General features: G+C 43.5%; 1 protein-coding gene across 1 annotated transcript in view; it reads left to right on the forward strand.

The window, feature by feature from the left end:
• Nucleotides 1-24,545, forward strand: part of LOC137082552 (adhesion G-protein coupled receptor G5-like) — a 36,061-nt gene that overhangs the window by 8,791 nt on the left and 2,725 nt on the right. The window contains exons 5-14 of the mRNA XM_067447803.1: nt 1,477-1,648; nt 1,747-1,879; nt 2,099-2,215; nt 2,315-2,434; nt 2,519-2,558; nt 11,913-12,013; nt 12,095-12,213; nt 15,246-15,514; nt 23,733-23,847; nt 23,945-24,225. Of these exons, the coding sequence (XP_067303904.1) occupies nt 1,477-1,648; nt 1,747-1,879; nt 2,099-2,215; nt 2,315-2,434; nt 2,519-2,558; nt 11,913-12,013; nt 12,095-12,213; nt 15,246-15,514; nt 23,733-23,847; nt 23,945-24,225 (1,467 nt within the window). The remainder of the gene's footprint in view (nt 1-1,476; nt 1,649-1,746; nt 1,880-2,098; nt 2,216-2,314; nt 2,435-2,518; nt 2,559-11,912; nt 12,014-12,094; nt 12,214-15,245; nt 15,515-23,732; nt 23,848-23,944; nt 24,226-24,545) is intronic.

Genomic DNA, 24,545 nt, shown 5'->3' on the forward strand with positions numbered 1-24,545 from the left:
CCTACAATTAATAATTCGCAGCTATTGACGCTTTTTGATCACTTTTAAACACGTAACCCGGGAAAACGTTAATGTAAAACCCATAGGCTAATGGTAAATAGTGACATAATGGATAAATTAAGACAAATGTTTACCTCAGAATTTGGTTTGCGAAATATTATTAGTATTATTATTTGTCTTTGCTGTATCAATAGACAATGTATTTATATTTAACATGAAGTATATGGCTTCCCTGTAAATGTACAGCAGTGGGTGGCGCGTCAGACACCCTTCTGGTGTGCAAAGACAGACCCTGCGTCTCAATCAGCTCCCTAGTTCAGTTGTCAGGGCACTGATCAGGACATAAGTCAATGGGCTGACTCCCTGTTCAGTGCCCTGACAACTGAACTAGGGATCTGATTGAGACGCACCCAGAGAAAACGGCAGGCAGCCCCGCGACTGACGCAACAGAAGCGACACGTTCACGCCACGCTTGCAGGCAAAATCGATAATAATGTTGTTTTTTATTATTACAATTAGGCCTATATCTGCATTTATGTTAACCTAAAGACTTTTAAACATGAACGTGTCATTTATTAATATGTATTCGTGTCAAAATGACATAAAATCAGCTTTTTTCTTTGTCTACTACCGGTAACAGTTGTCATCCACATTATAGAGACACTTGTGCTTCTGCCACAGCTGAATACATTTTTCTTCCATGGCGGAGTTCCACTTTGTGATCCTGCTGATCTCCATTTCTTGTTTGTTGATTTTTGTTGGCTTCAGTGATTTCCGGTTTCAGTAGCGATGCGTCATGTGTTCTAAAATCGGCTCAAAATATCAAACATGTTTGATATCCTCCGACTGGATGGAATCAAAATCTGAAGCTAAAAAATCGGAGTCTATGGCCATGATATAATACGCGATTTTTCATGGAATCTGTCGGCTCAAATCTGCAGACTGGCTCTGACTTTTGTCAACTAGCGTCAACTTGTTCAGATTCTAAATCTGGGGGAAATCGGGGCAAAAATCGGGTGGTGTATTCCAGCCTTTAGATGAGATATAGGGAGCAAATGAGCTGTTGCTCTGGGTCCTAAAGTCAGTTTCTCATTCAGATAGACATGTAGACATTATAAAAAAAAAAATTGGGAAAGTTTTTGAGCATTTTTGGATTTTTTTCTATGTGTACTGAAGTTCATATGGGGTTAAATTGACTCGTGAGGGAAGGATTTGTTACTTTTATTACCAAACTACAAAACTTTGAATCCAGTCAATTTTTGGTTTAGTTTGTTGTGTGTATTTGTGGTTAAAGTACAACAAAAGTCATAAGATCTTGGAACACTCCAATGAACACTCAGTTTTAAAAAGGAATTTAAACATGAGTTTTGGGTCAAAATAACCTAAGGGAAGGATAAAAACATAGGAACTTCAAACAGACCTAAGTGTGGGAAAAAGATGAAAAGTGTCTGATATATGTTTTTGTGCCACACCCAGCAATAACTTCAATTCAAACTATCAATCCTGAGTGTGAGAGAAGAATTAAGGACAACAACAATAATTACTCAAAGTTGCAGGATTCTTGTTTATTGATGAAATCTGTTAAGGAGGTTAAACAATATTGTTCACAACAGCAACAAAATAAAGAAACTAAGAAATTCTACAACAGGTAAACACCTGTACCAATCTCTTTTAAAAAATTAAAAAAAAATCTAAATAATCTTGTGTTGATTTGGTTGTGTTCCTGTTAATGATATCATTTTGCAGAATGGAGAAGGGAGTCATACAAGCATGCATTTTGACAATGGAATTGCAGATCTACAATTTTATGGATTTCGCTATGATTGTGGTTAAGATGAACCAGAAGATAAAAGGTTATGAACAAATTACAGCTCCAAGCGTAAGACTCTTCTCCCAAAGGTTTAAAAGATAGATGACTTTATTTAATTATATACTTTCTTTAAGATGAAACTGACAATATGGTGCAGCTTGGCTGTTTCTGTTTTTGACACAGAAAACAGAAAAATAAGAAAACTATATAATAGTATTTTTATATATATTATAGCCTTTGCAAGTGTTCATGACACAGTGACTTCATTCACTCCTTTTCTTTTTTCAGGTGTCTAATGAAACTCAAACAGCAAAGATATGGCTCCCAGTGGAGCCTTTCCAGAATTTTCCTGAGGACCAGCAGAAAGTTGGAATAGTTACCTACCACTCCGATCAGCAGTTTAATGTAAGGTTTACATTTTTCTTTTTTGACTGTTTAATAAAACCTGTTCTTAGCTCCTTCACTCTTTATAAGATAACCTGCCTGTCTGGGGTTTATTCACAGCTGAATAATTCCATAATGTCCAAAGTCATACGGATTGAAGTTCCTGGACGCGACGTTGTGAATTTGACCAATCCACTTATAATGCATTTCCCAGTCAAAAATTACACAAATAACACAAACGTAAGCATAACTTTTCAAATTTCCTTAATATGGCCAAAAATGTTTCATAATTTGTTAATTATGTTTTTGTGTTGGAATTCATAGACAAGCTACATATATTCCTGTCAATACTATGATGAAAAAGGTGAGTATGAACTAAAGGGACAGTTCACTCAAAAAGGAAAACGTTCCATGTGCGTTTTATTTATTCTTTTATTTATTTTTATTATCTTCATTTTTTTTTCAACATATCATAGCCAAGCTCAAAAAACATTAACATTTCTGTGCCAAATACACTCCTTCAGGATTCGAAAAAGTTTCATAACGTTTTTCAAGTATGGCCCTGTATGAGTATGCTGGCTCTGCCCTCCTACGTACTTCCGCTTAATTTTCATTTTCCTTCAGTACTACGTCTGGGACTGCAGTGTATTCTTAAATCTAAAATCTAAAAATCCCTGGCCGAATTACCTACTGCTTTTGACAAACACAGAGGTCGTGTGGTGATGTAATAGCTGTCCGAATCCACATCTCTGAGTTTTCAAGAATATATCACTTAAAAATTCACTGTTATAATCTTTTTTGACCACTGCAGGGCACCATACGGTTGCTCTTTGCTGTTATTTGGATGCATTTCTAGACTTGTATTTCTTTAAAATGCTGCCAAGTATTTACAAGAGCAATATATTTCATCACCGCTCAAATTTTTTAAAATAAAAGCACGTAAACATTTAAATTGTTCTTAAATTGGTTATTTATACCAGCATTTATTATCATACCAAGCATATGACATTTTATATACAGCATACAACCATGTTAAGGACCACGTGAGCGGTGCGTTCCCGATCACAAAACTCCCCCCTCCACTGTGGCGTGAATTAATCACAATCCAAATGCACAAGGTTTTATCACTGAGGTGGCCTGTACAAGTGCACATTCATTTTGTCGGATTTCCATGACTAAAACAGGCGAAGGGCGCAAGACATACGTCACGACCAAATAATAGCGATTGGTTATGGCAGACCCAGAGTGGCTCAGGGCAGATCCAATAGTTTTAAACCTCAACAGCGTACCCGCCTTCGCGAAAATAAACCCTTGTCAATGGAGAGTGGCAGACTCTATGTACAAATGAAATGTACGAGAGTCTGGTAAGACCAAGCTACTGTATGAGGTCTTAAAGGGCAGAATTGCATGGGCACTTCTCCCAGAGGAGAGCGCGCGCACACACACACACACACACACACACACACACACACACACACACACACACACACACACACACACACACACACACATAAACCAGAGCGAGAGCAAGAGCGTCAACAACAAGCTTTGTTCGGGGTACAGAAGCTGTCAGCGGCGCTGTCATGTTTTGGGGTTTTTTGTCACTAGAGAAGTGTGTTTCTGGTTGTGAGGGAAAGACCTTCTTTGTTCAGCTTCCCAAATTACCCAGTGCTAAGGAAACAGTGGATGCAGTTTGTTTTCCAGGAGCAGCAACAGAGTTCTGCAAGTGTGTGTGTTTGTTTCCGGTCATGCGTCGAAACCGCAGGCAGTGAGTGAAACTGCGTCAAATGTCTGTGTTTTGTTGGCAATCAGAGTGCAAATCCGTATAATGTTAACAACACAAACTTTGTTATGCCCTGAGCCAGGGGATACCAAGAGCAGGGAACAAGGGTGGCATTTACAACCATTAATAACTAATTTATTTATTTATTTATTTATTTATTTTCAATCGGTCAACCACAACAAATACGTTGACGAGCCTTTTTAAGCACTCGACTGCGACTGCGTCTGCGTCTCTGCGTCCGTGTGAAGGGAGGAAATCGCTCACCATGAAAATGAGCCAGGCTGCTTTATCCAGACAAGGCACACCTGTGCACTGGTGTATCCTGATTAACCTGATTAATCTCTGCAGCACTGCAGTGCCCCTATAAGGGGAGCACAACAAGAACAGCAACTACAGAGAAAACGAGAGCAGTGGTCGTGACAATCGTATCGGCCGTTTCTCAATACCAAGTATGCAAACTTGTGACTTGCGTCCTTGGTAGTTCAGACTTGCCAAGTTCGACCCGAGAGAATGAACTCCGAAGGATGGGAGGAATTGTCATTAATCTCAATTGTGAATCGTCATCAGTCGCTGGTCAAGTACTGTTCCAATTCAAAGTTCACATCTAGCGAAGTATAGTTCAAATCCCCGGATTTGTCCTTGATCCGCCCCTTTTATCAAGGATACTGTGGTGTGACAAGCAGCGGGGCGAGGGACCGCGAGAGCGGGCCGGTGATGAGTGTTGATGAGTGCCAGCTGCATGGCACACCGGTCTCTCATCTTCCACAGCCCTTGCTCCTCCTTTTATGCTCCCGTCACATGGCCGTGAGACGAGACCGGTGTGCCATGCAGCTGGCACTCATCAACACTCATCACCGGCCCACTCTCGCGGTCCCTCGCCCCGTTTCTTGTCACACCACAGATACATCGAGAGGTGACTTGTGGACTTTAGACAGACCGCTATCCCAGAATGCATCTTGTACTGACCAGCAAGCGCAACAGCGGATGAGAAACCCAGCGCAATTTAAAAATACTACAGTTAATGTGTAACTAATGTTAGTTAATGTGTCACAAAATGTAGTTTTAAGACTTTTTCAGGTGAGAATGTAGTTAGTTAAAGCTCAAATCTGTGGTTTATTTATTAAGAGAGCGCCTTTTTAAAAAATTTGATCTGGCATTTTCGGAGTTGTGAGATCCAGGCGATCAGAGGGTGCTCAAAGCTTGTTAACCCGCCGAGAACAGCCTTTCCTCGGCTAGTCCTTCTTTCGTTTGCCGCTGATTCAGAAGTCTCTGTTGTGGTTAAACATGAGATATAATTTGTCTTGTGTAGATCTAACGGGTGGTCTTTGGTTTCATTAATCTATCATTTGTTCCCAGACAGATCATTTTGGCTGAGGGAAGAGTTACATTTTATATTTAAGGCTATTAATTTTTTGACACATTAACAGTAGTATCCTTAAATTAAGTGGGGTTTCTCATCCACTATTGAAGCTTGGTGGTCGGTCCGAGATGCATTCTGGGATAAAAGAATCCTCTCGATGCATCCTTGATAAAAGGGGTGGATCAAGGACACATCCAGGGATTTGAACTGTTGCCTGCTTGGCTAGATGTGAACTTGTGAATTGGAACAGTACTTGGGCAGCGACGGATGATGTTTCAAAAGTCCACGAGAACACAAATGCAGACAAGTACGCATATTGAGAAACGCCCATAGTGAATCGAAAGTTATCCAGGGATAATGCCATGATGTAGTGTGTGTGCTTGTTTTTGTGAAATATCAGGACACAAATGTGTATGGGTATGACACAGGCATTACAAGGAGAGGGTGAAATATGAGGACATTCCCTATGACCCCCACTGTTCAAAATAAATCATACAGAATTTTTTTTTTTTTGAGAAAGTAAAAATGCAGAATGTTTCCTGTGATGGGTAGGTTTAGGGCAGGGGCAGTGTAGGGGGATAGAAAATACGTTTTTTACAGTATAAAAACCATTACGCCAATGGAAAGTCCCCACAATTCACAAAAACCTTAACCACACTAGCCACACTAGATGGCACCTTAGGCAGCTAGCCTACCAAGGATGTAAAATGGCCTAAACTCCGCCAAGGGCAAACTCCAGGTAAATTCCTGGAGGTCCTCCACTCTCCTTAGAGAAGTGATAGCAAGGAGAAAGGCCACCTTAAGGGTCAGGTTCTTAGCCTCAGCCGACTCCAGTGGCTCAAAGGGGGCCTCAGCCAATCCTTCAAGTACCACTGCCAGATCCCTGGTCGGAACTCTGGCTGAGCCGCAGGCCTCATCTTCTGGGCCCCACGGAGGAACCACACAACCAGATGGTGCTTACCCAATGGCCCATCACTCACAGGAGCGTGGAAAGCCCCAATGGCAGCCATGTACACCTTGAGTGTGGACGGGGTAAGACCCACAGAGAAACGCTCTTTGAGGAACTCCAGCACTGAAGCCACCAGGCAATTAACTGGGTCCACCTCATGCTCTATACGCCAAGTAGAAAATACATTCCACTTAAGGCTATACAGTCTCCTTGTAGAAGGAGCCCTGGAACTGAGCAAGGTCTCAATCACATCTGCCGGGAGGCCAGCCTCTAGATACCTGGCCTCTTAGGGGCCAGACACAAATGCTCCAAATTTCCAGCCGGGGTGAAATATTGTGGCCCCGCCTGAGACAGGAGATCCCTCCTCAGAGGGACCTGCAACACAGAGGACTCCCGGGAGCAGAGCGATCGGGGGAAAAGCGTACAGACGCAGCCTCGGCCATATCTGCACCATGGCATCCAACCCCAGCTGGGCTTGATGCATGAGAGAAAACCAAAGTGGGCAGTGGGACGTCTCTCGAGACACAACAAATCCACTTCCACTGGGCCGAACCTCTTGCACATGGCCTTCACCACCTCTGGGTTGAGCCGCCACTCCCCAGGCCTCAGCCCCTGCCTCGACTGGATGTCTGCTCCCTGGTTTCGATCCCCGGGGATGTACATCACCCTGAGGGATGAAAGTTTCCCCTGGGACCATAGGAGGAACTGGTGCACCAGTCTGCATAGAGGGTGTGACCTCAGGCCCCCCTTTTGATTCAGATACGGTACTATGGCCCTGTTCTCGGATCGTGTCAGGACATGGTGGTCACGGAGGTCCAGGAAAAAGTTTCTACAATCTTTGTAGACCACCAGCATTTCCACGCAGTTGATGAGCCAGGAAGAATGCTGGGTCCCCCACGGACCTCTCACAAAGCAGCCTTACAGTAAGGGAGGCATCTGTTGAAATTGTTTTGCGGCAACATGATGCTCCCAGCACTGGCCCCTGGGACAGAAACCAAGGCTTTTTTCTATATGAAAAGGGAACGAAGGAATCTGCGTGATACTCTGATCATATGAAAAGGATTCCCCTCTGGGGAAATCCCCTTGGCCTTCAGCCACCACTGTATGGGTCTCACGTGGCGCAGGCCGAACGGAATCATGTTGGACGCTATTGCCATGAGACCCAGCAGTCTCTGGGACTGCTTGACAGTGAGGCTGCGGCCTAGCTTCACCCTGGAGACTGTCGCCAGTATGGACTCAATATGTGCGGGGGACAAATCGTGCCCGCATTGTTGTTGAGTCCCATACAACCCCCGGGAACGTAGTCTGCTGGGAGGGCATCAACACGCTTCTTTACATGTTGAGTCTCGGCCCCAAGCACCTCATGTGGAGCAGACCGGCATCTCAATGCCAACCCGCCATATCGTACAACTTGGCCAGAATAAGCCAGTAATCTATATAATTTAGTACACAGATGCCCTGGAGTCTCAGTGGAGCCAGAGCCACATCCATGCACTCCGTAAAGGTGCGAGGGGAAAGATCCAGGCCGAAGGGAAGAACTCGATATTGCTACACTCCGCCCTCAAAAGCGAACCTCAGGAACTTCCTTTGGGCAAGAAGGATGGAGATGTGGGAATACACGTCTTTAGATCCAGTCCTCGAACTGGATCTGACTCAAGATGGGATAGTGAGCATCTTGAACCTGAATCACCTCAGAGAATGGTTCAAGTACCTCAGATCTATTAAGGGACGCAACCCCCCTTCCTTTTTGGGAACAATGAAGTAGTGGCCATAACAGCTGGACACCCTGTCTGGCGGAGGGAACACTTTGTGGCCTCCTTACAATCAGGGAGCACACTTCCTGTTCTATAACCTCCCACTGGGCTGGACATACCACAGTCCAGACCACACTGATGAACCTCGGTGGTGAAACACTGAACTGTAGTCTGTACCCTTTGCCCATGCATTCACTGGAAATCAATGTGGCCCGAGCGTCCTGGACAGCAGATCACAAAATCGACTTCCAGAAGACTCCACGGAGGATGCGACCTCGATCGCTCCCCGGGAGAGAGGGCTGGCCAGCAGGCCACTGGGCTGGGCACACCGCAGTCCAGACCACACCGATGAACCTCAGTGGTGGAACACTGAACTGCAGTCTGCACCCTTTTGCCCACGGTACACAGGGCCAAAGTAAATATATTCGGGACGCATAACCATGCCCCGAGATACTCTACTAGGGGAACCAGCCTCTCGATGCTGGCTTCTGGTACCCACCGAGCCTCCTGCCGACCCCCTGAAGTGGACACCTGGCATAGCTTAGTCGGGGAGGATTTTCCTGTGGATGCGGAAACGCATTCGCTGCCCAGCTGCAGGTCTTTCTAGAGGCAGCTGCAGCAGCGTGCATTCGCTGGAAACCAACACAGCCCGAGCGTCATAGACGGCGGATCACAGCATCGAATTCCAGAAAGCTCCACGGAGGAACCGACCTCGATTGCTCTCCGGAGGATTTTCTTTTAGATTAATATATAGATAAGTGAACACAAGTTGGATGAGAGGTGTATAAAATCTACCTTCTTAAAGTCAGATAAACCCCATTTGATTACTCAGAATTAATTGAGAATTTAATGCCACCATAATCACCCATCAATGAACATGGTCTTAATGATAGAATAAATATATGTAACTCCTCAAAGTGAGATAATACTTAATTTTAATTCCTCAGAATTAAATTCAGCCATAATCACTGATACTGTTTTAATATTTATTCATATGTAATTGTCATCTACACATTGCCTCAGCAAACGCGAGATTCGATCCGATTACAACATATTTGGCTTTCATCCCTCGAGATGAAAGACCAAAGGCGCAAGGTCGAAACGCCCAAAAAGCGCACTTTTCTTTTCTTTTCTTTTTTTTCGGCTGTACGCATCAAGATATTTCTCAATAAACACAGCCAGCACCCTCAGGAGCTTACTGCATGCCTCGCACCAAACAGTATCATATGTACACCGATCGCGTGTGTTCACTCTTATTTTATTGCAGACCCGTAATCTACGTGGTGCCTCGGCAACGCGACATCGAGCCTTGAATTATGAAGTGGTGAGCTCTCGTTACTACTCCACTCCCTTGATGCTGAGCACGTCTAATTCCTCGGAATTAAACTACTCAAGCATCTGGTTCTCCACCCGGGGGAAGAAGCCACAACACAGGCTTCCGCATGGGGACGGAGAACACCGGGTCACTACAGGCAGCCCAGAAAACTTCTGAACTGTAATCTAGGTCTAAGAAGGTGCCTCATCGGTCCCCAAACCGGCTAACAAGTTCATTTGCGAGCCCACTGATCTATGCCGCCACGCTGCCTCAACAGACGTGGGACAGAACCACGGGTCTGGCCGGCCTCTTTGAACATGCAGCCAGCCTCGATGCTGTGCACATCTGATCCATCTGAATCATACGGCTTGAGTATTGGGTTCTTCACCCCGGGGAAGAAGCCGCATCACGGGCTTCCACGCGGGGAAGGAAAACTTCTGAACCGTCAGCTAGGTCTAAGAAGGTGCCTCATCAGTCCCAAGACCCGCTAGCAAGTTCATTCGCGAGCCCACTGATCTATGCCGCCGCGCTGCCTCAACAGACGTGGGATAGAACCACGGGGCTGGCTGCCTCTTTGAACACGCGGCCAGCCGTGAGCAAAGCACCCTGAGTATCAGCTTATCACGATGCTTACAGGCAGCTCCCTCGAGAGCCGCCCTAGCATGCTGAACACCCAGGCACTTCACACTGAGCGAATGTGTTTCCAAGCCCACATGAAACGAGGACACTGGTGCAAATAGACAAACAAACGACACAGAGGGCTATGCTGAAGAGCGATAACTGCCGTTACTATGCAATAGGCCCCGATGTAGCTTCGGGGTATGCCATCACATCTACCTCATGACGCAACACCAATCAGGATTGGAATAGATTCATTCAGACTTCAGACACGCTGTTGCTACGGGAGCGTCCCCAAATTCGTTGTTCCGACGCATTGCAAAGTTCCCTCGATAAAGGGAGCTGTGTGTGTTGTTGTGTACCCTTTAAGTAAAATAAAAGTGGTCTATATGACTATATTCCGAGACAAACTGACTGAAAGTTATCACTCAAAAATTCTGCTGTGTGCTGCTGATTTGGATTTATGTCCATTCAAATATGGCACCTATAAGGCTGGATGACACCAATAACTATATACTGTATATTAGTATGCACTTGAGTTACGTCGTCCCTTGTGAAAAATAAGCATACTTTTGAGTATTTTTTACTTTTACTTATTACGAAAATTATATATTTGAGAAGAATATACTTAGGTGCAAACTAAAAAAAATAATTCTTCTGACACTTAATTGCTTAATTTACAAGTAAGAATATCTTTATATGTAATTTCATAATTACTTATATTGTCTTTTAAATATGGTTAAATGTCTTGCTAAATATACCAATAAGCATTTGTGGTAAATTAAAATGTACAAAAAACTGTAGACAGTTTAGTACACTTAATTAACTTCAACTGTAATATCTAATAACACTGCAGTTAAAATTAGATCCAAGCACTTAACATGTGCTTTAGTATGTTAATCAACACATCATATTAAAGCATAAGAAATATTACTAAAACTTTATGATTTAAAATATACTTTCAAATGAAACTTTTTAGTTTGACATTATTGCAAAGGGAAATTACTAAAAATGTTCTTAAAGGTGCACTATGAAGTATTTTTGCAATAAAATATCGAAAAACTACTATGCCAGTGTTATATATTTTGTTCGAGTTCGTTGTTCGAATATCCCAAATGTTTTCCAACTATTTGTAAATTGTGAGAAAAATTGCTATTTTAACCAAGGACTCGGGACATCTAAGCATAGCATTTGAGGGAGTCGCCAGTCAGTTGCATCATATCTGCCTTACCCTCGGCTTCTCTTGAACAAGTGTCACAGCAGCCGCTGAAGGAACGCACAGAGTAACATCATAACATTATTTTCAACACACTCAAATATATCTAATATGATAAACAGAGCTGCGTTACCTCATACTCATGACCGGAAAAACGGAAATTGCGCCGGCGCCCGACGACGGTTTCCCGTCATAGTAAAAGTCCTGGTGCACGCAAGGCGTGTGTTGCTCAACGATCGCTTCAGCGGCCTCGCTCAGCTCCACAACACTCAGTCCAGCTCTGCTTCTACAGTAACGTTAATAATCACATTCACAAACATGAGTCCTATCCTGATTCTTTCCCACTGGCTGTGAGGTGAAGACCACATGTCCCAAGATTCTGTGCTCAAACTTGGTTTTGAATAGGTGCCCTCTAGCGGATGGAAAAGTTACATAGTGCAGCTTTAAGTATGTAATAGTGTACACTTAAATGGCCTTTTGTTTCATGAAATTTATATTAACTACATATATATATATATATATATATATATATATATATATATATATATATATATATATATATATAATTCTTTCAAGATGTGAACTATGCTACAAGGTGAACTTTTTTGGGTGAACTATCCCTTTAAAAGTATAGCACTAGACAGATATGTAAGCATTCGTACCTACTGTTTTAGTTGTTTTGTTTTTTAACTAAAATGTATTTAATATGTATGCAATATGTAGGAAACGACACCTGGAAAACGGATGGCTGTAACACCACTCAGCTCCGTGATGATGTTGTGCAGTGCTCCTGTAATCACATGACCCCTTTTGCTGTGCTTCTAGTGAGTGCTGATCCAATAAGAAATCATGTTGTGCTGATTCATTATTTTCATGTAATTTTGTCCCTCCTTCACTCTGAATAGGTTGAGGTGAATAATATTGATGAACAGCAGTGGAAAATCTTGTCGGTCATCAGTTATGTAGGCTGCAGTCTGTCTGCGATCTTTTCTGCTTTCTCCATCTTGATGTTCATTTTCAACAGGTACTGTTCCTTCTGTTTGCATATAAATACATATATAACCAGTGTTTGGATTCACATTATTTACACTGATACTAGTATGCATATAAACTCTTCAAAGCCAATGATGCATTTACTGTGGGCACCAAACATTTAAATACACTAGTAAAAAACGAACAATACTAGTCAAAAGTTTTGAATAATTATGTTTTTATTTTTTTTATTTTTTTAAAGTTTCTTATGCTCACTAAGGCTATATAAATAACTATTTTCTATTTAAATATACAACTCTGGAAAAAATTAAGAGACCACTTATCATTAAGAAATCCATGTTAAGTGATCTCTTAATTTTTTTCAAGAGCTGTATGTTTCAAGTTGTAATTTATTCATGTGATGCAAAGCTGAATTTTCAGCATCATCACTTCAGTGTCACATGATCCTTTAGAAATCATTCTAATATTCTGATTTGGAGCTTAATTTTCAATTCTTCAATTTTGAATTGTTTCTATTATTATTATTGTCAGTGTTGTAAACACCATAGTGTCCACAAACTTTGACGCTGCGTCATGGTTTTGACACTATGGTGTCTAAAGAACATGTTAATACACATCAATCTTGATTGGCTATTGCAGTCAGGTGTCATCAATAGAACTTGAGACGGGTTTGGCTCTATTTTTCAAGTTTCATTTGTTAGCTTTGCTACTCTCAAGCCAGACCCAGAAGCCCGCTTGACATGTTGTTGGCCTGGTCTATTTCTGATTAGCTAGACATGATGGGAGTTGCGATGGCTGTTTTAAATTAGATTGTCTCCTCCCTCACCCCAACATATGAGGAGCTGGTAGATGTTATGACCAAAATCATGGCCAAATATAAAATAGATTAGTCTTTGGATAAAGAGGAATCTGCTCTAGGCAGATTAGATGAATGATTCCTCACAGGTCATAAATGTCATCCTCCAGCGAGCCTTCCATTTTCCCCTGATTTTGATGAAGAGGTGTTGAGACATGGGAGAAGCCATATCTTGGCTAAGGCTCTGGTCTTGGCATTTAAGCCCTGCCAGACTACATCTCGGCAGTTGACAAGTCATACATAGCAAAGGGCCAGGCCAGTGGTGCTTTGCACAGTATGGTGGTGTTGCAAGCCTACCAGTTGATGGACCTTGGCCAAGGCTAGGGGATGTCTCTATATGTAATCCTGGGGCTATGCTGCATTCAGGAAATAGCATTTCTCCTTGATGTCCCGGATGACTTCCGGACATTTTGGTACCGGTCTTGAGACTTTGGTTCAAAAGTTGAGGGAAGCAAAGGTTAAGTCAGTAACACTGCACATTTCCTGCTGCAGTCAGGGTCCTTCATCCCCATCTTCTTACCTTGTAGCTGGAAACAGGAAATAGGGTCAAAAGACGAGTATGGTTGCTCATGCCCTACCTCCAAGGAGTCGTGGTTTGAGCCAGCAACCTTGCAAGAAGCCTAAGAATGACCTAAAGGAGGTGATTTCGTCCAAAAGAAAACATAAACTGAACCCCTAGGATCTTTCTTGGCTCCCACCCTCCGCCCCCTTCATGCAAGGGTTGTAAGGGTTTGGGTTGATGCAGGTGAAGAGATTGGGCATTATCGCTTCTTGCTTCCCAATCTTCCACCTGTCACCCTTATTAATTTCGAGATGGGCTGTTGACAGAGGTGAAGTGGATATGGCTGAGGTCTCATCCCACTTTCCTCATCTGACGTTAATCTCATCTCACTTGCTCATCCTTCACCCTCTCCGACTTTTAGTTTAGAGGAAACATCATATGCTCCCCTTAGAATCACATTCATATGGTTAATACATGGAATATGGGAACAGTATTACACTTACCTTGGGAAAAGGAAAGGAGCTTTTCACAGAATAGGATGAGTGGGCATAATCTCTAGTAGCTTCCTACCTTTCTATCTGTCGTCCCCTCCAAAATTATACAGAGATTGCATGCATGTGCTTCTCCATGTAATCACATATGAATGGGCTGTACAGCAAGGAGAATGGGCATTACCGCTATTCACGTCTCACTCTTAGTTGTACTCTCTGTCCTCATTTCCAGCAATTTTGTAGGTTCTCATGAACTGTAGGAATGGGCAACCATCAGCTGATAAGGGACACATGGTAGGGAGTATTTCAGAGAGTGCTACATCAATGGAAAAAAATAAGAGACCACTTAGCACTGAGAAATCCATGTTAAGTGGTCTCTTAATTTTTTCCAGAGCTGTAGTTTGGAGGTAGGATATTGTCAGCACAGCCTTTTAATTGTAGCTCCACTCCCATTGCTCTCTCACCAGGCTTCCCAAAAGGTAGTTGAGAGAGCATGGCTCTCTCCTGAGGCATAGTCCTTAAGTATAGGATGCTTAACTCTATGTTTCCTTTGGTTAGGTTCCCCTTAGAGCTAATGGTCGAGGGATTGAATGGTCAGGGTAGCAGTACTTTAGTCTGCCCTCTTCATATTGGGAGTTGCTGGCGGACACAGAGTAGCTGCAGTCTCCTTAGCTAGCTCTGCCGGATCAGTTATGCACGTACATATATGGAGGGAGCTGTGACCAAATACCTCAGCTCTTGGTCACTTGTTGCATGAGTTGCATGGCAATCTTTGGCTCCAACAAAGCTCGCTGGATTTCACAGCACTTTAAGCAGGCATTTGTTCAGTATACTACAATGGGTATAGTGTTCACATAACATCAACACCATAACGCAGCATCTCATTCACATATGTAACCTAGACTATTCACATCCGTAACCTAGACACTTTGCTGCTTAACATTTTTGTGCAAACCGATACATTTTGTTTTAGGATTATTTAATGAATATAAAGTTAAAAAGAACAGCGTTTATTTGAAAATATAAATATTTTTGTCTTTACTGTCAGATGTGGCCAATTTAATGCGAACAAATCAATGCAAACAAAAAACATTTTTTTATTTTTTTTACTTACCTCAAACTTTACATCTTTGATGAGCATAAGATACTTAATTCAAATACAAAATAAAATAATTATTCCAAACTTTTGACCAGTGTGTGTGTGTGTTTCTCAGGAAGGCAAGGGCAGAAGTGTCCAGCAGCATCCATGTGTCTCTGAGTGGAGCTCTGTTTCTCCTCAACATCAGCTTCATGCTCAGCGAATGGGCTGCCACACTGCAAAAAAATGAAGTCTGTGTGTTTATCGCTGTGATGATACACTACAGCCTGCTGTCTTGTTTCACCTGGATGGCTGTCGAAGCCTTGCACCTGTACCTTCTTCTCATCAGAGTGTTCAATATTTACGTCAAGTACTACATGATCAAGCTGTCCCTGATCGGATGGGGTGAGCATAACATCATACAAAAACACAGCAGCCAAAGTGTCATAGGACAACTTTAACATCATTAGAAACTGTGTTTGCAACCAATTTTACTTTCATAGTATAGAATATTTTAAAGTGAAAAAGGATATTTTTAGAGAAAATCTGTAGGGCTTGATTTCAACCACCTGAGTGTTATCTGTAAGAATAGCAGAGGTGGTTGGAAGGAAAGAATAGAAAAGGATTTTGTTACAGTTCTATTTGTAAATAGAAATGCCATTCAGGTGGCAGAGAATTAAAATAAATATTAAATCATTTTGTATACATGTGAAAAAAGGTGGAGCCTCCACGTACACCCACCTATTAAGTAATCGCCACAGACAAATGGTAGTACAAAGCTGTTTATCAGGTGTTTTGGCAAGCTGTTACGAACTCCCAAATTAAACTCCAAATGAAGTTCAATTTGGCCTGATTCTGCTTGAAATGACATCACATCAGTTCATTTTTCGATTTCACTTAAAGTATATCAGGCCTTAAGAGTTAGAGTTGTGGCTGGACACATTACCTCTGAGTTGCTGGATGTTAAACTCCACACACTAGTCGAGCTTTCAGTAAGATTTTGTTTGGGCACAATACTAATCCTTTACACTCGATAACCTCCAAAGTCCATTGGCCATATAAGAACACATATTTCCTTATATGGTTTGAGACATTCAAATATTTATTAATGCAGCATTTAGGTACTTTTGCTAACTATTTAGATAATTCTAGGAACTTATAGGAACTAACCACCCGGGTGGTTTCCCAAGGGCCATTTTCCTGGTTGTGTTACGTCTGTCGACTAGAAAGGAAACAGAGAATCCAATAGCGCGACAAACAGTATGTTTATTATACTCAAGTTCAGAAGAAACAGAAACAGTTCGCTGGAAGGCACAATGTAGATAATCAGGAACAAAGCAGGAAAGGCAGACAGACCAGCTGGACAGGAAGGCAGATCGGAAACCGGGCTTTGACACAGGGATGCAATGGAATCGACGGGAGACGGGACTCCAGAAATGAAGAGCAGAAATCGGGGACACACGGAGGACAGGAACACCACGAAGACAGGAATCCCAGACAAACTGCAATAATCTGACAACAGAACAGGGTGAGAAACTCATGTAAATAACCTGGTGTGTGGGGTTAGTGCAGCAGGTGTCTGTAATCAGAATAGCAGCTGAATAGCAATCAGAAACCACACTTCTAAGATAACCACACACACAGAAAAGATGGGACGATGCATTCATGCATCGTGACAGTACCCCTCCCTCCAGGAGCACCTCATGGCGGGTTAATGCGAAAATAAAAAGCGGGCTTCAATTTGGAAACATGAAATGCGGGGTGAATCCTCCTGTACGCAGGAGGCAGTTTGAGGCAGACAGTCACCGGACTAATGATTTTGTGGTGACTGTGAACAGGCCAATAAATGTAGGGGCTAATTTATTACTCACGGACCGCAGAGGAATGGTCTTAGTTGAAAGCCACACTTTTTGACCTACCATGTAGTCGGGAGGCTTAGACCGGTGACGATCGGCTTGGGCCTTGGGGCGCTCTCCCACCTGGAGCAGAGTCTCGCGGGCTCCACTCCTGGTCTGGCGACACCTCTGGATGAAGGCTTGAGCAGAGGGAACCATGACCTCGGATTCCAGATTAGGAAAAATAATAGGCTGGTACCCTAAACTACAGTTAAACGGAGAAAGGCCGATGGCCGACACTGGTGACTCCAGGAGGAAGGGTTCTTAGAGACCAAATATTGCAACACTCTCTCAAGATCCTGGTTGGCGCGCTCGGTCTGACCATTGCTCTAGAGATGGAAACCCGAAGACAGACTCACCATTGTCCCCAGTAATCTACAAAATTCTAACCAAAATTTGGACACAAATTGGGGCCCCATGTCGGAAACCACGTCCATCGGAAGGCCATGTAAGGAAAAGACGTGATCTACGACAGCCAACACTGTCTCCTTGGCAGAACGTAATTTGGCCAAGGGGATGAAATGAATCATTTTCGAAAACCGGTCCACGACAGTTAAAACCACCGTCTTGCCCTGGGAGGGCAGGAGGTCAATAATAAAATCTAGAGCGATATGGGACCAGGGTCTCGAAGGAACGGACAGCGGCTGGATTAACACATCTGGTGAGCAATTGGAAGTCTTACGTATGGCGCACATCGAGCATGCCAAAACAAATTCCCGAATGTCGCAAGCCATCCCAGGCCACCAGAACTAGTGCTTGATTAAAAACCTAGTTATATTAACCCCTGAGTGACAAGCCACATTGGAACCATGACCTCACAGAATAATGTCGGTCCGGACCCCCTCAGGCACAAACAAACGACTCAGTGGGCCACTAGACGGAGGCATTACCCCTTCTAAGGCGATCTCCCATGTGAGTGTAGAGAGTTTCTCTGGAAAAATACACTAGGGAGTAGATGGGCGCTCAGAACAGTCAAAAACATGCGATAAAACATCGGGTTTGATATTCTTAGAACTCGGACGATACAATCAAAACACCCCCAAAAAAAGAGCCCACCGAGCCTGCCTAGAGTTAAGTCTTTTAGAAGATCTGATGTACTCCAGATTCTTATGATCGGTCTATACGATAAAAGGAACCCCCGAACCTTCTAACCAGTGGTGCCATTATTCCAATGCAAGCTCAATCGCCAACAATTCCATGTTACCAATGTTGTAATTAAGTTCGGCTAGCGATAAGCGATGCAAAAAAACACATGGATGCATCTTGTCGTCTGAAGAAGAGCGCTGGGACAGAACTGCCCCTACCCCCACCTCTGACCCGTCCACCTCCACCACGAACTGACGTGAAGGATCAGGGGGCAACAAGAATGGGAGCTGAAACAAAGCGGCTTTTAAGTTTGGAAAATGTAGCCTCGGCTACACCAGACCACATGAACGTCATCTTGGAAGTCAATGCGGTCAGAGGCGTGGCCAGTTTGCTTTAATTATGAATTACAGGGTCCATGCACACTCCCTCAGACAAAATGATGTAACCTAGAAAGGGGACTGACTGTGCATGTAACGCGCATTTCTACGTCTTAACAAACAGCCCATTCGTTAGCAACCTCTGGAGCACTAGTCTGAGTCATGCTGGTCATGCTAGTCATGCTGAACATGTACCTGGACAGAATAGGAAAATATCAATATGTCATCCAGGTAAACATAAATGAACTGATCTACCATGTTTCTCAGCACGTCATTAACCAGTGCTTGGAAAACGGCAGGGGAGTTTAGAAAGCCAGAAAGACATAACTAAATATCCTAAATGGCCCCTGGGAGTATTAAATGCTGTTTTCCACTCATCCCCCTCCCTTATGCGGACCAAATGTTAAACATTACGTAAATAAAATTTGGTGAATATGGACACTCCCTGCAACCCCTCGAAGGCTGAAGACATCAGCAGTAAAGGATAGTTACTTTTCACGTAATTTTGTTCATCCCTCAGTAATTAATGCAAGGTCACAGAGAGCCGTCCTTCTTACCCAAAAAAAAGAACCCCGCCCCTGCTGGAGAAGAGGAAGGATGGATGAATACGGAAACCAACAAATCAGAAATATATTTCTCCATGGCCTCCCTCTCAGGATAAGTAAGAGAGTATAAACTGCCCTTAGACTGAGACGTACCTGGCATAAGATCTATGGCACAGTCATAGGGACGATGAGGAGGAAGAGAAGTAGCCTGGGACTTACTGAACACTTCCTTCAGTTGAGGTACTCCATTGGCATGCTTGATAAATCCACCGTCTCCTCCTGAAACACACAACTAGACACTGGCGTACGAGCAGACACAAGACAAGAGGCATAGCACTGATTAATCGATGTGGAAATGGAGCCTTGACCACAATCCGCCCTTGGGTTGTGCTTCATCAGCCAGGGGTACCCAAGGATGATAAGGCTGAGGGGGGTGTCCGTGATTAAAAAAAACTCCAGTGTCTCAGTGTGGTTCCCCGCAACATTTAAGGTGATGGTGTCCGTGGTGTGTGTGATAGTAGAAAGTGTCTGACCATTCAGTGCGTAAACTGCAATGGGTTTGTGATGATGAGTGATGGGAATGCGGAGGTGACCGGCAAACGCAAAGTTCATAAAATGACCCTCCGCTCCGGAATCCACCAGGGCCTGGCAGTTGTGGGATCTGGTAGCCCATTGCAATCTACCCAGAAGTAGAGTCGCGGACGAGGATTTCCCCAATGCTGCTCCACCCGACAGTAGCCCCCTCCCTACGGTCGGGTTTGATCTTTTAACGGGCAGCGATTGAGGAAATGCCCCGCCGCGTCACAGTAGAGACATAGCTCCACCTCCAGCTCTCCGACGCACTTTCTCCTCCCGGGAGAGCCGAGCTCTACCCCCCTGCATGGGCTCGGGATCATTAAGTGGGCTGAGCGTATCTCGAACGATGAACTCCAGAGTCTCGGGTTGCCTTCTGACACAGTCATGCCGTTCCAATCTAGAATCGATCCGTAGTGCTAACTCCATCAATACATTAAGGCTCTTAGGAAGCTCCAAGGTGTAAATCTCTCACTGGATACGGTCAGCCAGCCCATGCAGGAATCGGTCCCACTGCGCCTCCTTGTTCCAGCGACACTTGGCCGCCAGGGTGTGGAACTGGATCATACAGTCTTAGACAGAATGTTTGCCTTGGTGTAAATCAGAAAGTTTCCGGGCCGCCTTGCGGCCCACCACCGTGCGGTCAAACACCTGTCTCATTTCCTCCTGGAGTGCCTGGAATGAGGAACAGCATGGATCCTTGTTCTCCCACACCACCATTACCCACTGAGCAGCATGTCCAGACAGGAGGTTCAGCACTATCGCCACTCTGGAATTCTCAGTGGAAAGGGAGTGAGAAAAACAAAGAACATCTCGTCAGAAAAGACCAACACATCTCTGGCTCACCTGAATATCTTTCCGGCATCGGAATCCTGGGCTCGTGCTGATTAGAAACATTGCTCGGGTTGTGGGGAACAGGCGGTGTGGCGGGCGCAGCAGGCGATCTTAGCTGTTTAATCTGGGTAGAAAGCTCGCCCACCTGCGTCACAAGTGCCTGTATTGCCTGAGTAGTAGCGGAGACCTGTCCCTCTTGCTGGTCCATTCGTTGACTACTAGCAATCAGATATTCCTGCAACTCTGCCATTCTCGCTGGATCCATAATAAGGAGCTCAGATTATTCTGTTACGTCTGTCAACTAGAAAGGAGAAAGAGAATCCAATAGCGAGACAAACAGTATGTTTATTATACTCAAGTTCAGAAGAAACAGAAACAGTTCGCTGGAAGGCACAATGTAGATACTCAGAAACCAGCTGGACAGGCAGGCAGATCGTAAACCTCAACGGGCTGTGACGCAGGGATGCAATGGGCTATCCGAATCGACGGGAGACAGGACTCCGGAATAAAGAGCAGAAAGAGCAGCCCCGGTGATGAGTGCAGCAGGTGTCCGTGATCAGAGTTAACAGCAATCAGAAACCCTGCCTCTAACAAAACCACACACACAGAAAAGGTGAGACGATGCATTCATGAATCGTGACAGGTTGCATTTGCACCGCCAGTAGGAATGCCCTGCCCCAAATGGCACCCTAAACCCTCACAGTCTTCCTCTGTGTCCGCAATTTCACTTTCACGTAATGCCGCTTTAGACTACCGGGAAGAAGCCTTAACCCTTAAAATATTGGTTATCTTTTCAACTGTATGCAAAATGTTGTACACCGCTGTAGTGTAAACGTACCCTGAAGGCACTCACACCAGGATCGATAACGATGATGAAAGATAACTGTATATCGCGGATAACGTGGATAAATTGAGCCAAGATAGATGTCCTGTCCTCGCAAGATATCCTGGCTTAATCCCTTATCCTAGTTTTGTGCAATAGGCCCCTGGAGACACACCAACACTGCAGATTTTGCATGTCTCCTTTATCTGCCAACCCCATTTCAGGTCTTTGAGTCTCCAATAATAAAATGATCATTTGAATCAGGTGTGTTTGATTAGGGGCACATGTGAAATGTGCAGTGTTGGTGTGCTTCTAGGATCATGGTTGGGAAACACTGCCATAAACCCTATTCGGACTGGATTAATTTAACATGGGGAGATGAGGGTAAAGAAATTATTATCAGAGGTTCTCTGTGATTTTAGTCCCGTCCGAATGTGCCATCTCAGTAATCATTAGGGACAATGTCAGTAAATATTACAAAGACTTGTACCTTCTGGAAAAAGGTCTGGAAAAATGACCTCAGGTAATACTAATCCCATTCGAATAGACCCGCCGTAAAAATGTATGGTAAAACTCCATCATTTCCTCTTTAGAAGTTAAAAAAGCGCATTTTGGGAGCACAGAGGCACTTGAAGCACTCGGTTGCGTACAGGTGGTGGGAAAACTCTGTGGCAAACCTCCTGTACTTTCCGCATATCATTTAAAGCAAAAAGAAGATCAAAAGGACTTATTAGAGACACAACACTTATTTTAGCTCTAGGAAAAAAAGTGTCTATTACTAACACAATCCAATCAGAATCGTTAGACTGGACCTAACTGTTTTATAATATATATATATATATAGATATAGATATTAGGGGTGTCCCCGACTAAGGATTTACACATTCGAATCAGAATTTTTGAATCTCTCTATGGTCGACCGATAGTCGAATCATCTATGTGTGTGTAAACCATAGACAGGAAAAAAAATAAACGGTATAAACGGGTTGGTAAAGGCAGGACACTAGTCAGCAGCAGGAGACTAAGACTATTTTTATTTTACTTTACACACGGCACACAGCCACCACTTTTAATAAAGTGATCAAAACTAGGCTACACTACACATTCGTAAATTTACCGTTCTCTCATAACATTTAAAAGCCGCGATCGAAACACAGAACATCACTCAAATGTATAAAAGAACATTTTGATAAATAAACCTAAAAAAATACCTGCCTAGAGAGGAAAAGAACACTTTGAGTGCGTTTATATGCACGTTCTTAAGCCGATTGTGCCTGAAGGGGGTCGCACACCGGACTGAAGCTCAGCGCCGTGTCTCAGGTACCGTTATCTCACACCAGGCAGACATGAACATTATATACGCGCAAGCTCAATTTTGAATCGACTTCTGACAGAAGAGCTGCACGATGAGTGTATCTTGTAGCACAGGGTGAAATCAGTATGTACATTCACGATTTGAGGGAAATATACATTTAATCGCAGCGGACAGGCGTCGAATGCCGCCGTTGGTATATGTGTTCGAATTTTAAAGGCATGGCGCGTCCGGTGCGAAGCTCAGTGGCCTTAAAGGGGCGATAACTCAGCGCCGCGACACGTCTTTATAACACTAATATTGAGCACCCCCATATTGCCAAAATGGTATGATCCTCGTTTCATAACACCCACGAAGATTCGACCATGAGATCAGTGGTCATACGCACAAGGTTACTGCATAAAGCGAGTCGCCACTTCTGCTAGTTTTACTGAGATGTCTTATCCCGTGCGAATTGGCCATTAATATTACAGATGTCCTAAGGTAAAATTACTTTACCCCCACCTCCCCATGTGAAACTAATCCTGTCCAAATAGGGCTATTATCAGCTGATCTGTGTGATGCTTCTCGTGGCTGCCAGTTTGTCTCCCAGTTACTGACCTGATTCTTCACTCGAGGTGCCTTTGGCGTGGGAAGCAGCTATTAAGATCATTGGGCTGCTTGAATAGATTAACTACGTCTGGGTCATCCTCTCTGCAATATACCACCCTGCAGTGTTGATCCTTCAATATTCTGCGGCGGAACTTCTTCAGCTCCGCTCCCGTCCTTTTGAACTCCCGTCAGCTTTACATCTCCATCCAGATGTTGCGTATCAACCACGTTGACAATACACTCATCGTGGGTCTTGACGAAGCTACACCATCGATGACTCATGCTCAATATGGTCATTCTTGTCGTCGAATCCACGTCCAGCAAGGAGATTTACACAGACTGTTGATCATGGTGTACTAACCATTTTGGCCAGATTGGTTGGCATATCACCCTTTATACCCTTATAGCAAATATCACACCAAATTTGAAAAATGAGAGCTTTCCAATGGCACACAGTTTGCCAAAGTTAGTAATTGGTTTACAGTGGGTTAATTGAGCACACTGGACCAGCACACTATAATACTAGAAATATAAAAAATGACGATTGAAGTGCAGTGGCTCATCCCGTGATCTTTTCCTCTTGACAGGAGTCCCTGCTGTTGTTGTTGGAAGTTTTCTTTTAATTCATATCACTTATCCTACTCGTCCTTTTTATGGCACTAAAGATGTAACATTTTCAAATTCAAATGCAACCAATGCAGCGTGAGTCCTCGCTTTATAACTTGATCTTTTCATTTTTAGCATGTTTGTTTTTTCCTCTTTTTTTAACTTTCATCATTGTTTATTGTATGTTGTTTAGTTGCTGGATCACAGAGCCTGTCGTCCTGTATGGCGTGAACCTTTCCTACTTCACCGTCGTATTCCTGTTCAACTTAATGGTCCTACTCACAGTGTCCAGACAAATCTTTAAGCTAAAACAAGTGGACTTAAAGAAGCAAAAGAAAATACCAGTGAAGGACGTGGGCACTGTGCTGGGCCTCATGTGTCTGCTGGGTATAACATGGGGTTTGGTCTTTCTTAGCTCTGGATATATCAACTACCCTATTCTCTACCTGTTCTGCATCTTTAACACAATGCAAGGTAGGTTTACTCTTAATCATAAGCTATGGTTGCATCCACCTATTTTAATGTGATTTTTTTGGGGATATTGCTTATAAAACGCTGGATGAAACACCAAGATGTCTAAAAATTCTAAAAATGTGCATTAAAAATGCAATTTTATATCCAAAAATAAGACAATTGCGTCTCGCACAATTGCATTCCCAAACACCAGGTATCCAACGCAAGATTTCAAGACAGTGGTTATTGCATTTTTCTGCATTCATGTGTTTGTTTTACTTATTGATAAAAAAAAGCTTGAATATAACCGTACACCTTTGCTTCATTTTATGGATTCATTA

Source organism: Pseudorasbora parva, chromosome 1 (genome assembly GCF_024679245.1).
Source record: "Pseudorasbora parva isolate DD20220531a chromosome 1, ASM2467924v1, whole genome shotgun sequence".
NCBI lineage: Eukaryota > Metazoa > Chordata > Actinopteri > Cypriniformes > Gobionidae > Pseudorasbora > Pseudorasbora parva.